The 14,085-nt window shown below is 34.0% G+C and overlaps 1 protein-coding gene across 3 annotated transcripts; it reads right to left on the reverse strand.

Moving 5' to 3' along the window:
• Positions 1-4,027: 4,027 nt before the first annotated feature.
• Positions 4,028-13,511, reverse strand: LOC140036987 (uncharacterized). Of its 3 annotated transcripts, none has more exons than XR_011840717.1 (9): positions 13,288-13,511; positions 8,919-9,037; positions 8,156-8,285; positions 7,894-8,016; positions 7,694-7,747; positions 4,890-5,027; positions 4,690-4,782; positions 4,462-4,516; positions 4,028-4,319 (listed from the first exon to the last, which is right to left on the reverse strand). XR_011840717.1 is itself a non-coding variant. In XM_072080399.1 (9 exons), the coding sequence occupies exons 2-9, from the start codon at positions 9,006-9,008 to the stop codon at positions 4,303-4,305; spliced, it is 609 nt and encodes a 202-aa protein (XP_071936500.1). In that variant the 5' UTR covers positions 9,009-9,037; positions 13,173-13,511; the 3' UTR covers positions 4,028-4,302. The 3 variants fall into 3 exon arrangements, 2 of the variants coding, with proteins under 2 accessions (XP_071936500.1, XP_071936499.1); XM_072080399.1 differs by having other exon boundaries at positions 4,981-5,027; positions 13,173-13,511; XM_072080398.1 differs by having other exon boundaries at positions 4,981-5,027; positions 13,288-13,510.
• Positions 13,512-14,085: the final 574 nt, after the last annotated feature.

Consider the following 14,085-nt stretch of genomic DNA (forward strand, 5'->3'; position numbering starts at 1 on the left):
AAATTTTATAAAAGGTTTAAAGATTTTTAATATTTTATCTTATTTGCTGCACCCCTAAATATTGCAAAGGCACACTATTGTCCCTTCATTCCAAAGTTTTGTAGAGTTATCCCCATTGACACATTGAGAAGATTACAAATTTCACACTTCTACATGCATCTTCTTTTTAAAATTCTATAAGAATTTTTCCCTTATGTAAGAATTTTGCAATAATTACTTTTCAAGAAATTATTGTTTTTGTTCTAAATGAAACCCAAATATCACTTTGTAGTCAAAGAACGTGTTTCAATCTTTTTTAACTTAAATCACAAGCATGCTTTCTTAGTAAACATAAGCGGTAAAGATGAATCTTAACTCTATTCGACATTTTTCTGTTGACAATTATTCCAGTGCCCAAAGGATCCGAGCTCCGCTACTAATCTCCTATATACTCTTTCTCCATCTCTCTCTCTCTCTCTCCCCTCTTTTTCTATATTACTTAGGAGCTAGAGGCAATAACAAAAAGATTATCGCAAGTTGCTTTCTTGCTGGATCAATCAAATTATCTCACTAGAAGCGTAATTTTTTTTGGGAAATTGGCATGAAAAAAAAAGTTTATTTTTAGGTATTGAAATATATTTCGAAAAGTTAGGGATAATTTGGTGTAGAATATTAGAAAGCATAGACCTTTGACTGGAAGATGTTGAGATTTAGGTATGCAAATAAGTCGAACATAATCAAGTAACTCACAAATTTACTCGATCAAAATTCGAGCTCAAACTCGCATTGATCAAGTTCAAGTTTGAGTTCGAACAACTCGAACTATTTGATGAATTGAGTTTGAACTTAATGTGTGAAGTTCGAAAATTCATCAAGTTTAATCAAGCTCAATCGAGTTTCATATATATATATATACACACACACATATATATGTTTTTTAATTTTTTTATTTATTTGTATGAAATATCTATTTTGTCCCTTGTGTAAAATCATATAAAAATATAAATTTATATTTCTTAAAATCAATTAGACTCAATTAAGCTCAAAACAAGCTCGATTGGGTTCGCTGAGCACAAACTTAAGTTCGAGCTCAAGTAATGCAAAATAAAATCAAACTCGACTTTCAAGGTTTACAAGATCGAGTTTGAGTTCTAATTCAAGTTTTTTTAACTAGAGTCGAGGTCGAGTAGTGTGGATTACACCTATTATTTTTTGGCATACCTACCAACCTCTTTCTCTGTTTCTAATAAAGTCTTGTGCCTGCCTTACCTCTTAGTCATAATTCGTATCGACCATTTTCTTCTCTTTATTGTTTTTCCTTTAAAGGCATGAACGCGAACCAATTGCTCAATTTATCTTTTTAAAGAAAAGACAGCACACAACTTCTCGTAATATATATCCACCTTTGATAAGGTTTGGCAAATCAAAGACAGGTACATAAAATTATGGGATAATTTCAGAAACCTCAACTGAGGTTTCTGACAATTTCACTCGCCTCCCCTAAAGTTTGCAAAGTAACACTATCCTCCCTTACAGTGTCTTATTGGGAAAAAATTACTCATATACCCTAAGATATTATGTCTTATCAAAAATTAATATCTGGTAATTAAGTAATTATGGTACTAATTAACTGTTAGTAACTAATTAACAAAAATGGCTATTGGAGATTTTTTTTAATGATGAACAGTAACATGCAATTACAAAATAGTGTCAATTGACGTACCAAATATATGTTTACTCTCAGAAATTGATACACCAAATAGTGATTTGTCCAAATTTTTTGTACTCCCAAAAATCTTCACATTTGCCTTGTGATTATACTTGCAATATTTGTCCTTGATGCTAAAGAATGTAGGTGAATTTTATGATTTCCTCTTGTAACTTGACACAGCCATAGTTTTTGCACCTATACTTCACTTTCAACTCGTGAAATCCACACAAAATCACTATTTTCTCACCTTAAATTTTGTTGCTTCAAGTGAAAGTGAGATACATCTTAATGCTTCTTTTTGCCTTTATATGCAAAATGAAACGGTAAAGACCTGAAAAAATAGCCGTTGGTCCAGTTTTGCAGAGAAAGTCAGTTGTTTCTTATTTTTTGTTCTTTGTTATTTGCATTTACCTTCCCTTACTTTTATTAATATGTTTTTCATTTCTTTAGAATACAATTTACACACAAGCATAAAGAGAATTTGTGGAATAAAAGCTTTATCCCTCTCCTCAAACAACTTTCTAAATGATACTTTTTTATTTGAATTGATTTTATTACCAAAATCTTAACCATAGAGGTTAGTGTAATTTTACAAACCTCAAGAGAGATTAGTGAAATTGTCGAAAACCTCAATGGAGGATTCTAAAATTATCCCTAATATTATTCATTCTAACATATGCATACCCATTATCAATGTATCCGGCGTAGTTAATAACGTATCCCAACCAAAAAAAGAACTAGATTGTTTTGCTTGCTCAGTAAGAATTTGTATCTAGTTTTTTCCGGTTCGGTCATGACTGCATGGGTTAGGACAAAGCATGCTTTCAAAACTATAGATCACTTATAGAGATTGTTATAGATCATAGATTAACATAGTGCTCATGGATCAAGGCATGCTCTTGAGACTACAAGTCACTTACAGAGATTGTTACAAATCACCTATCAATATAACCCTTACAAACTTTTATAAAGAAGTGACTCGTTGTTATCAATTAAATCAACTTGTATTGGCCTCGAGGTTAAATCTAAGTTGGTAGTGGTACAGACAATCAAATCTTGGATGGGGGCTTCTTGGAAATGCATTACAAGCATGCCTGCCTATGGTGGAACAGGCTTCTTGCGGCTTTGAAACTTTATCATTTTACAAGTAACATGAGCAGAACCAAAAAATGTTCCATGATCCAGGTTTCCTAATTGGGGACGGAGGCTAGAACTTGGTAAGTTCGAAATCGTGGCGGCTAAAACATATGGTATTTATGGTCTTTTTCATCTCATCATGTTTGGACAGGAAAACCGCGAGAGACACATTGATGGCATTATTCGAGCTTTGAATTTCCATTTTAATGTTCGAATGATTGACATTTTTATTTGAAGGAAAGGAAGGGAAAAAAAAAGTACGAATTACTTGCACTGTATGAGAACAAGAAAAGATAGATAAAGTGTAACACCTCACATTGACTGCGAAAGAGGGAAAACGCCTGGTCCATTAGATTACTAATAATTTTGACTTAATAATTTCAACATATGGCTTCAGCTCAAAAAGGTATTGGGTCAACCCATTCGAGGCAAGGGAGTTTCAAATAGTATCAAAGCGAATCTCACATAATCTCTACCTATGCAGAGTCAAGTGCTACGTTCAATTGGAATCACTGCTAGAACTTATGAAACTAAGTGCCACGTCGGGTGAAAATCACCTTTAGAGCACGAATCAACTCTAGAATTTACAAACAACTAAATTGGACAGTTAGCCACTTAGCCTATAACAAGTTTTGTGAGGATACAAAATTCTAAAGGTGAAGAGAGTTAGATTGTAACAAGCTTTGAGAGAACGCAAAATTCTAAAGGTGGAAAAAGTGTAATATTCTGCATCAACTGAGAAAGAGAGAAAGGAAAGGCCGTCAAATCCGTTACTAATAACTTTTGAGTTAATCATTTTGAATCCGTGATTTCAACTCAAAAAAGAATTAGGCTAGCCCATCAAGCACGGGCGTTATACAAGGAGCCAACTCATTATCGATGTGACAATGAATTTAGGACCTAATTTTTGGTAGAATTCATCTAACTTCCTTGCAACCCGCTTCTATCCTAATGACCTCTTTCTTTTTCTTTTTTTTTTTGCCTCCTTTTCCGATTCACATCTTTGTAAATTGTAAGGGCAGCAAACACAAAATGCTACAACGCATATAGGGTATTCACATGAGACGCTTCAGTAATGACAAAAGGCCAATGTCCAACATCAGAATTAAGAAAGGAAAAAAAGGGGGGAAGGGGTGCTTCTTAAGAATGTATTTGAAGAGAGAGAGAGAGAGAGAGAGAGAGAGAGAGAGAGAGAGAGAGTACTTCAAGATGCAATTTTATGCTATCAAAAATGAAGCAAAGCTCCAGCCCCCTCCCAACTCCAAGAACTTGCAACCGCGAGAGAACCGTACATGTCTAAAAAACCAGAGAGAAGGATGTCATGTCACCGCTGAAAACTGGAACTGTCAAATCTTGAAAGAGTAAAATTTCGTGAATCCCTTCTGGCTTTATACAAAAGGAAAAAGGATTTTTTTTGTCTGCAAAATTGGTGCCATCTGGGAGGAGGCCAGATAGGTCATTTACAAATACATCATCTATAGTTCTGGTTCATCTGCAATACAACAGATTTCATCAGCATTAGCTTTCATAATTAAACAACATCATTATACGGTCCAATAAGGCAAGGCAATTCTCTATCAACATACAAGACTGAAATTGAAAAAGTAAGATAATGTCAAAGATGAAGTCCATACCATCATTATCATCGCCCATGTTAAAGTCGTCTTCATCATCATCAAAATCAATGTTCTGCAACAATTTTCAGAGTTTTTAGTGCATTTATAGCACACATATGCATATGTGATATCTGCTATGGAGAGGAGAAATCCAAGCATAAGGTCTTATAATGAATTGCACTCCCAAAAGTTGATTCCCCCCAGCCCCTCAGACCATTCAGAAACAATCTTGATTGTTACAAGTACCTGATTATAATCGCCATCGTCACTATACTCCTCCTCTTCTTCTTCTAGTTTTTCATCTTCTTCCTCTTCATCCTCCTCATTTATTTCTTGACCCTATTGCATTTGAGGTGAATAGAAACAGAATAGTCAAGACAACCAACTAGGACAAACAAAGAGAATGAGCAGAAAAATGTATTCATCTTCCCAAGAATCTTTCTCACTTCTATTGTGCCACTGAATAAGGAGATCACTTTCTTTCGTTCCTGCTGAAAGAAGGAAAGCAGTGCTGAGTACAAGCAGTAGCATTGTTACCTGATGCTTCTGCTCAAGCTTTTCAAAGACATCCAACTTCTTCATGTCTGCCACATAAAATCACCGTGAGTATGGAACAAAAATAAAGACTCTATACAAGCCAAACAAATGAGAAGCTTTACAGAAAGTTTAAAGTCCTTGAAGCGTCACTCTGGTATTAACAACCTAGCAAAATCTGCTTCATAGGAAACAAGTTTACAATATTTTCTCACTTTCTGGTTTTTCCCGAAATTTAAACAGAAAAACCTATCCTAGGAAACACTTGCTGGTTACCAGAACCAACCAGTGAAAGGTAAACAAGTAAATACAAGCTTCTTTTTGGTACACTAGTATTAAATCAATTGAACTTGGTGAAAAGACACAAACACAGTAGACTAAGTTATAATTACACTTGATAATGGTAGAATAACTGTAGGTACCCAATAGATGATGATTCTGGCATCACAGAGACATTGGAAGAATGTCACTTCTCACAATGAAATAATCAGGTCGTTCAACTAATGCAATATACACAACCACCAAAGTTCAATTACTCCAGTCCAAACTATAAGCTAATTGAATTAAAATGTAATTTAATAGATTTAAAGGCCTTCACTAAAGATGTTATGCAACAGAAGAAAATTTAGGAAAAAATAGGCCATCTCTCTTCTTGTTTGCCTCGTCAAAAATGTAGCTTTTTCAGGCTGCAACATGAACACTATAATGGGTTCAGGTAAACATACAGATCAGGATCATCATGTTTAAAGCCTGCACGCTGCAGTAACCAATTGGAGTCAACTTGTACATCCAATATTCAATCTGAGCTAACTTATACATCTATGGTTTGTTCATTAGCTCCATCAAAACAGCCCTTCACTACAAGAAAATTATCATTTAGTCATACTCAAAAATGCCAATTTATATGTGTTTTAGTGGCATTTTTTAATCAAATGGCATTTCCCCTGAGTGTCAGCAATACCAGTGCCACTTGAAATGCCATTTTAATCTAATGGCATTTTTTTAATCCAGTGGCACTTTTCAAGTGCCACAAAAGCATTATTATGGTAATATTTTTGCATGCCATTGTACCAGGAATTGAGATGCTAGATGATAGGGTTTGTGGATAAAGATTTGTAGAGAATGCTAGATTGAAAAATTTTCAGTAAGTTTCAATGTTTGAGGGATTTACTCTAATACTTATCACTTAAGAGGAGCAAATCAGGGAAGGAAACCTCATTAATTAGGCAAGCAAATCTCATCAATTAGTGAACTGTGTTTTTTTTCATTTTTATTTTAATTTTGTCAGAAAATGCGAGTAAAACTTATGATCCAATGACACTTAAGGTGAAATGCCACCAAAGTGTGCCTAAATTTGCATTTAATGGCATAGTGAGCAAAAAAGCCACTAAGCCAGCAGTTTCATAGAGTGAAGAAGTGAAGTTTTTCTGACAAGGCGCCACTAAAAGTTTTAACCATGGCATTCCCTTGAAAAATGCCATTAAATAGGTGCCACTAATATAGATTTTTCTTGTAGTGCTTTATCGATAGCCTTTGCTTCTTGCCCGAATTAGGACTAATATTAACAGGTTTATTTTAAGGTTGCTTTGACGCCTTCATCATTTTTGCAGATCACCATCATCATCGGTTCATAAACTCTTGCTTACTCCTCCCGAGTAACTAATATTCTGTTCACAAATATTTGGCTCATAAAATTTGCAAAACTGATGCTTAAACTAATATGCTTTGGTAGGATTCAGTATAACTAATATGCCGATTATATGTTACTCCTCCCGGTTCATAATTTAAGTAACATATAATCGGCTAGAATGAAGGTAGGATACAGTTTAACAATCGATTGATAACTAATTCACCATTAATGATAGACTCTTTGTTGTTATAAAGAATTTATATCTTACTGAAACACTTCATAAATTAGAATATTGCATATTACATAATTATCCATGACGAAAAAACACATCTATTAATATACCACTTTAATTATGGGCAAATTAGGTAGAACAAAAAAGTAAGAAACACCACTACAGGTAATTCCATAATTGGTATATTGCATATTACATAATTATCCATGATGACTAAAACACATCTATTATTATACCACTTTAATTAAGGGCAAATTAGGTAGATCAAAAAAGTAAGAAACACCAATATTTAAATCATCCAATGGAGTATAGATGAATGACTAAGCTTCAAAACCAAGCAAATAAAAAATTTTAATTTGCCAAGCCAACTGATTGAAAATGACTCCAAAAGTGCACTGTTTGTTCAAATCTAATTTGCAATCCTGAGACTGCAGAATTGTAGAATGTTCTGTGCAAGTTTTATCCAATACTGCCATTCCATGCAAGTTTTATCCAATACTGCCATGAGAGACTGAAAAGCATTATCAAAAGGATTATAAGAATATTTTATTGCTAATGAAGCCAGCCAAAAAGTGTTAGCTCACTGAACTATTTCTCAATTTTCATGGCACTAAAATATTTATAGATGAAAATCTAGAACCATCAAGGATAAATTCAAATTGATGAAGTGTCAACGATCAACTATTTCTCAATCATCAAATTCACCGGGTAAAAGTAAGAAAAGAAAAGGCCATCATTTTAATCCCAAAACCATCTTAGAGCTGACCAGAGCTAAATTTAAAAATTAAAAAACTCAAAGATTAAAAACTACACAAGCATGAAGAAAGAAGCAACAAAGTGTATTCTCACATTACCTGCTTCGGGGTTCCATCTCACTCTTTTGGCACCATGCTTCTCCTTCTTCTCACCTTCTCATCCATCAGCACACCAAAACTAATATGGTAAAAGGCAAAGGAAAAAAAGAAGCTTGGAAGAACAACAAAAAATGATGCTTATAGTGAATGATGGGTTTACAACCATTTTTAGATCTCTAGAATTGACAAGAATCACAAACCTTTAGCTAGCTCGGCAGGAACATAGTCAGGCTCCATTCTTATGAAGTGTGAGAGTGGCTGTTTTGAACTTTTTTTTTTAGACTTCCTGTCTGAATACTTTTCTATTTCGGTGCTTTGACTTTCTACCAGCACAAGTTCAGGAAGAGATAAGACAATTATATCAATCAGTTTCCATAGTTCTAGCATCAGAGTTATATCTTCTGGCATCCTACTACTCCCAGAACAAAAATCAGGCAATGTGCAAGTGTTTTGAGTACTTACTCTTTGCACCTCCACTTTCATCTTCAACATAATAGGGAGAAGAGTTCCAGTATCTCTGAAATTTACTATACCAAACAGCAAAGGATGGATCAACTTTCACACCTTCTGCAGTTCCTAGTTCCTCGATTTCCTACAATTGTGCAATGAAATAACTTAAGCACAACATACAACCAAACCAAAAAATAAATTAGAGTTATTATCAAAACTTTACATTACTATCATACAATGACTATAAAATATGATTCTATGGATGATTTGATAATTTGCATTTACAGAGTTTAATTCTAAGTTTTTATTCAAAGAAAAAGGTGACATGAGACCCCTAAGCTCATAGTAGTTGAAGAGATCTAAGACACATTTGGAAGTTACAGCATTGGACAAAATGTAAATTTCCCTTGTAAACCTCAAAATTCCAGTTTTTTCTCAAGACAACCAATAGTAAAATATCTTCAGGTAATTTAGATTTCAATATAATTACTCTGCAAGATGAAAGGTGAGTACATGTAGAGATCACCGATTCTAAAATGCCTTCTTCTTACCTTTCAAATACTTACTATTCTCTGTCCTAACACAAGACTAAACAGGCTAAATCTATTTTCAATCAGCTCAGATTCATACAATTAAAAAGAAATTGTTCACAACCAAGAAATTGCAAAAGAAAAAAACAACTAGTAAAAGCATTGACTAGTAGGAAAGTGACAAGGCAACATACATGAAAGGAAAAGTTACCATAATAAGAGGCAATAAATTCAGTTTTAGTTACCGGAAAGAGATCAAATTTTTCTTGCTTAGCAGCACGAAAGCCACCACCACCAAAGCCACCACGTCCTCGCCCTCGCCCTCTGAATGCCATGTAACAATATGTTCTCCTTTGCTTGCTTCCTAACCAAAAAATGGGACAAGAAGGTGCATCATTGTCTCCAATAAAACTGAACAAAAATAAGGAAACATACAAGGTACTCACCCGTGCTGTTTTAACATTTTTAAAAGCAACAGGTGGAACAATGTGGTTAATTATAACTACCAATAGCAAAATTTAGCTTAACACAGCTTAATTAAGAAAAATAGAAACAATGACTGATGAAAGTAGTCCTCCTATGTATAAAACTGCAGAAGACAGCTTCATCTAAACTACCAATGAAGTCCCATCTTCTTGAGGTAAAATCAATAAAACTGCAGGGGACTTCATTGGTAGTTTAGATGAAGCTGTCTTCTGCAGTTTTATACATAGGAGGACTACTTTCATCAGTCATTCTTCCTGAAGGGCTTAGTGGACATTTAACACTTGGGCAAACAAAAATGCCCATGAATAGTAGACCACTATTTGCCAAAACAATCAAAACTCAAGGGCTTAATTGGCATTCGCCACAATTTCAACACAAATTTTTTAAAATTCCCCAGTTTCCTTCGAACATGTGGTGCCAAAGTCTTATGTTTTTATATATATGTAAGATAATGGGATTTAGGAATTCAGAATTGTGACTTGAGAAATTGGGAATGAGTTAATTTGTGAGTGTGAACTGTGAAGTGTGAAGTGTCCGACCCAATGTCCCAAATTCACCTGAAGGCGGTGATTGTGTAATTTTTAATTTACAAATTGGGGCTCCTAAATTATAATACATTCATTATGCTCCTCAATGATTTAAAAATTATTACTGATTTGATCCCCAAATTTATATAATTTAACACATTACTTATGTTCTAATCATTTTGTGGTTTAATTGACATTTATTTGATCAGTTATACCTAGAATCCTTAGTCTATGATTTAAGGAACACATAAAATGTGATTAATTTAAACTAGAATACACCTTAGACTGTACAATGATTAGTGATAATTTACAAATTTATAATTTACAATGATTATTAATAAGTAATATTAGTTACAAACTTACAAACTTAATTACAATGATTAGCAATAAGTTATATTAGTTACAAACTTATAATTTACAATAATTAGTGATAAGTTACTAAGTTACAAACTTATAATTTATTTCAAATCAAAATATAACTTATTTACTTACTTATATTATTGTGAAAGTCAATACACTAATACATTGATTTGCAATTCATATACATTCACTTACATTGCTTAGTTGTCTTGTCTATACTTAAAGCCTTAAGATTAGTGAATAGAGAATATGAATTTTTATGTTAAATATGTAAAGTAAATTTAGAGCACACTAATACTTACAAGTTACAGGTTATGCATTCAAATATTCAATAATTCAAATGTGAATGATGTATCAAATTACCAATATCTAAATTCTAATTACTAATTATGTTTATTATTTAATATTTAGTATTATACATATATTTATTAATTATTATCTAATTCTAGTCATGTATAAAATAATAAGTATTATAGTTATGTTATGTATTATTATATATTTGTATTACTATAGTCATATAACAATTAACAAATACTAAAATAGTATATTGTACATTATTATATACTATTATTATCATAAATACATGATAATACCATATACTAACTATTATTAATAGCATTTATCTATATAATATAATAATATATTAGTAGTATATACTAATACTAAATAGCATTTATCTATACATTATATAATTTTATAAACTAATTTGGTATTCGAATGTGGTAATACGGTACCCTATTTCATTTTATCAAATTTGAATGCGAAATCAGTTATTATCAAATTCATAATCTCATTACCTATTTCATACTATATTAGAATTCAGTGAATTCGGTAAGTACCGACTTTGTACCAAATTACCAAATATCCGATTTCAAATTACCAAATTGAATTTGAATTCGGTTATGAATTCGGTACGTACCGAATGTACTCACCCCTAGAAAAAAGGTATAGAGCATCAGAGAGACAGGAAGACACAGCTTGGAGTTTCTTTTTTTTTTCTTCCATTTGATAAGGATCTTTTGCTGTTTTTTTTTTTATATATATCCAAAACCATTTGTCCATCCTAATCCATCCACATTAAATGGATTTGGATCAATGAAAATTTTTATCTCGCATGCAAATGGACCGTCCAACTTAAACCATTAAACTATTGGTTTTATGTGGATAATCTACGTGAACCATATACATGCATTTGCCAAAATAATTTACTAGTAAATAAAGAGATCTCAACCACCTATGGGTCCACTTTCACATGTAGGCATCATCGGATAGTGGTAATCTTCTTCCAGAGATGATTTATCACTGGTAAGCACGATACATACTCTCTCTCTATAACCAACCATCTCAATTATCTATAGACCTAGTAATAGCAAAGCCCATTGATTTTGAAAAAATTTCTCTATTTTAACCAAATCATTTCCAGAAATTAATCAAGATGCAAGAAGCTGGAGGTGAAGTTGGTTGTGTGAGAATGGAGAAGAAATGAAGTGGGCGCATGGCATATGCGTAGTGAGAGGAGGAATAGAGGCAATGGATTTATGGCGCACAGCTGCAGAAAAAGTTCTACGGAGAGGGGACAAAGGCGTGAGGATTGAGGAAATGGGAGAGGAAACAGAGAGAGGAGAAGTGACTTGGGAGAGAGGAGCTCAGTGACGTGGGAGAGAGGGAGATGGATCGAGTTGGCTGCTAGATAAGATGGATATTTAATCAACACAGTAGTTACTCTCATTGGATTACAAAAATGAACTCTGGGAAATGGATCATGGACTAAATCATATCCATTTGCATCCAAACCATTTACATCCACTAGCTAAATGGATGTAACTAGGTTGGATTAGTTTCTTCCACCAACCGTTTAGTTTGAACAATAAATGATCCATTAATCCATTTTGCTACCTCAAGTGGTGGCCGAATATTGAAAAAAATGCTTCCCTTTTATAGAGTTTTCTATGCAAAGCCTCATGTTGGTTAGAAGGATTTATCAATCGCGACTTTATTGCACTGGACTGCATAACGAAACTGAATCTCTTATCTACAGCCGCAAGAGTATGCAAATGCACATAACTGCTTACTAAGGGTTCAGGGTTGCTACTGCCTACTAATGTGGTTAGTGGCAATTTGAGTTTCTATAACTGAATCACCAACATGCCTCTTTACCATTCCAAAGTTAACAATACTTATTGCGCAGTTGACAGACACTGAAGATTGGAGATTCATGTTCATGAAGTGCATATGCATATCAGTGAACATTTTTTTTGCTCCAAGTAAACTGGCCTTCATTACATGCCTCATTAAACATCTCAGCAAACATATTAGTTCTTCTAGTTGATTTTCTTTTTCTTTTCATACTCACAAACAAAGCAAATAACTAAGGATCAAAACACACTATCAACTCTATAAAGCAGAGAAAACACAGCAATATTGGCTAAGAAAGTAGGCAGCTTTTATATTCTAAGGTCTAAAAGTAATTATCATTTGGCAAAAATCAAAATCACACACTAACAAAGCAGGATATCATCATGACATAGGGATGGACTGCAATCACAGTCGAAACAACTAGCAAAGTGCTACTGAATCAACTACAAGGAAATGTGAGCAAGAAGAACTGGATGGCTACATTGCTAAGTATTTTGTTTTGAATGTGCTCCTTTTGCTTGGTAGGAATCATGGTTTGCCAACTTGGCCGAGTACGAGACAACTCGGCCGAGTCGTAACTCGAATGACAGGGACCGGTACCGGTCCCTATCCCCGAATAACCAATTATACCGTATCTGATTAGAACCGCTCCGAATCAGTCGATATTGTCCGAGTTAGAACCAGAAAGATATCGGCCAAAATCTCGGATTCGCCTCCGATATGAATCGGTCAAATCATGAACAACAACTAAAACACCTAATGATTCACCTCTTCATTTTTTACTTTTATCGAAACCAAACAAAACATGAACACAGAACAAAAGGCCACAAAAGCGCAATTATCTAAGTGAATTATTGTCCTACAATTACAAAAGGCTGTGCACCAACAATACAGCTGTTGCAGAGAGTCTTTTCCCCATGCTTTCTTCTTTTCTTTTTCAGTCACAAAGACAAGATTTTGGGGAAAGGGAGGATAAGGGGGGAAACATACCGTCAATTTCTATGTGCCTTTTGCAGAGAGGGAATATCTTCAGGTTTGCAGAGAGGCAAGGAGAAAACGGAGAGTAAGTAAAAGGGAAAAGAAAGAACGAGGGTGACAGCAGTACCTGGAGTGATTATTTAGAGAAGCGAGCTGAAGGGGTCTGCAATTTCTTCACCGTCCGGCTGTGAGGAGAAAAATAGAGGGTGATGGCAGAGAGGGATGGAGAAAACAGAGGGAAAGGGAAAGAAAGAATGGAGGTGACGGCTGGCTAAATCTAGAGCTGAAGGGAGGCTTCAATTTCGTCGTCGTCTGGCCGTGAAGAAGGAGAAAAAAAGGCGAAAGGGAAATAGAAAAAAAACAAAGAAAAGACAATGTTTTAAAACCCGGACCGTTAATTGAACCGGTGAAGTGAAAGGATCGAGGTTCAACCGATCGGACCGGTTCAACTGCGGTTCAATAAATAAATAAATAAATAACTATATATATATATATATATATATATACATACACACACACACTCATACATACATACTTGTGCACAGAATAAAATATAAATGTTATACCATAATTAACATAAGAGCAATATTATAGTTATCCAACTTACATGTCCAATTGTCTAAATATTAGAATTAACAAAAAAAATATAAGTCTAGAAAACACTCAAAAGGTCCAAACAAGTTCAATTTCTGAGGCTTCTATAATCTTCTTCGTCATTCTAGGACAACAAAGCTTTAAAAAAAGCCACCTTGACAAGTCGTCACCACCATCCAAGACTATTATATGAATCACTGGTAAGTGATAAAAGTATAAAATTCATATTAATACCGTAAACCAATTCATAGTGCAAAAACCAGTCCATGATCACTAGAGGGAAACTAAAAATTGTAAAACATACTACAAAATCAACTAACCATCTGCATAT

Source organism: Coffea arabica, chromosome 2e (genome assembly GCF_036785885.1).
Source record: "Coffea arabica cultivar ET-39 chromosome 2e, Coffea Arabica ET-39 HiFi, whole genome shotgun sequence".
Lineage (NCBI taxonomy): Eukaryota > Viridiplantae > Streptophyta > Magnoliopsida > Gentianales > Rubiaceae > Coffea > Coffea arabica.

Excerpts from the sequence above, each read along its gene's own strand:
- LOC140036987 (XM_072080399.1), bottom strand. The coding sequence starts at position 9,008 with ATGGCATTCAGAGGGCGAGGGCGAGGACGTGGTGGCTTTGGTGGTGGT. Across the intron at positions 4,783-4,980 it reads AGCTTGAGCAGAAGCATCAG|GGTCAAGAAATAAATGAGGA; the intron begins GTAACAATGCTA and ends CAAATGCAATAG. Across the intron at positions 4,517-4,689 it reads ACGATGGCGATTATAATCAG|AACATTGATTTTGATGATGA; the intron begins GTACTTGTAACA and ends AAATTGTTGCAG.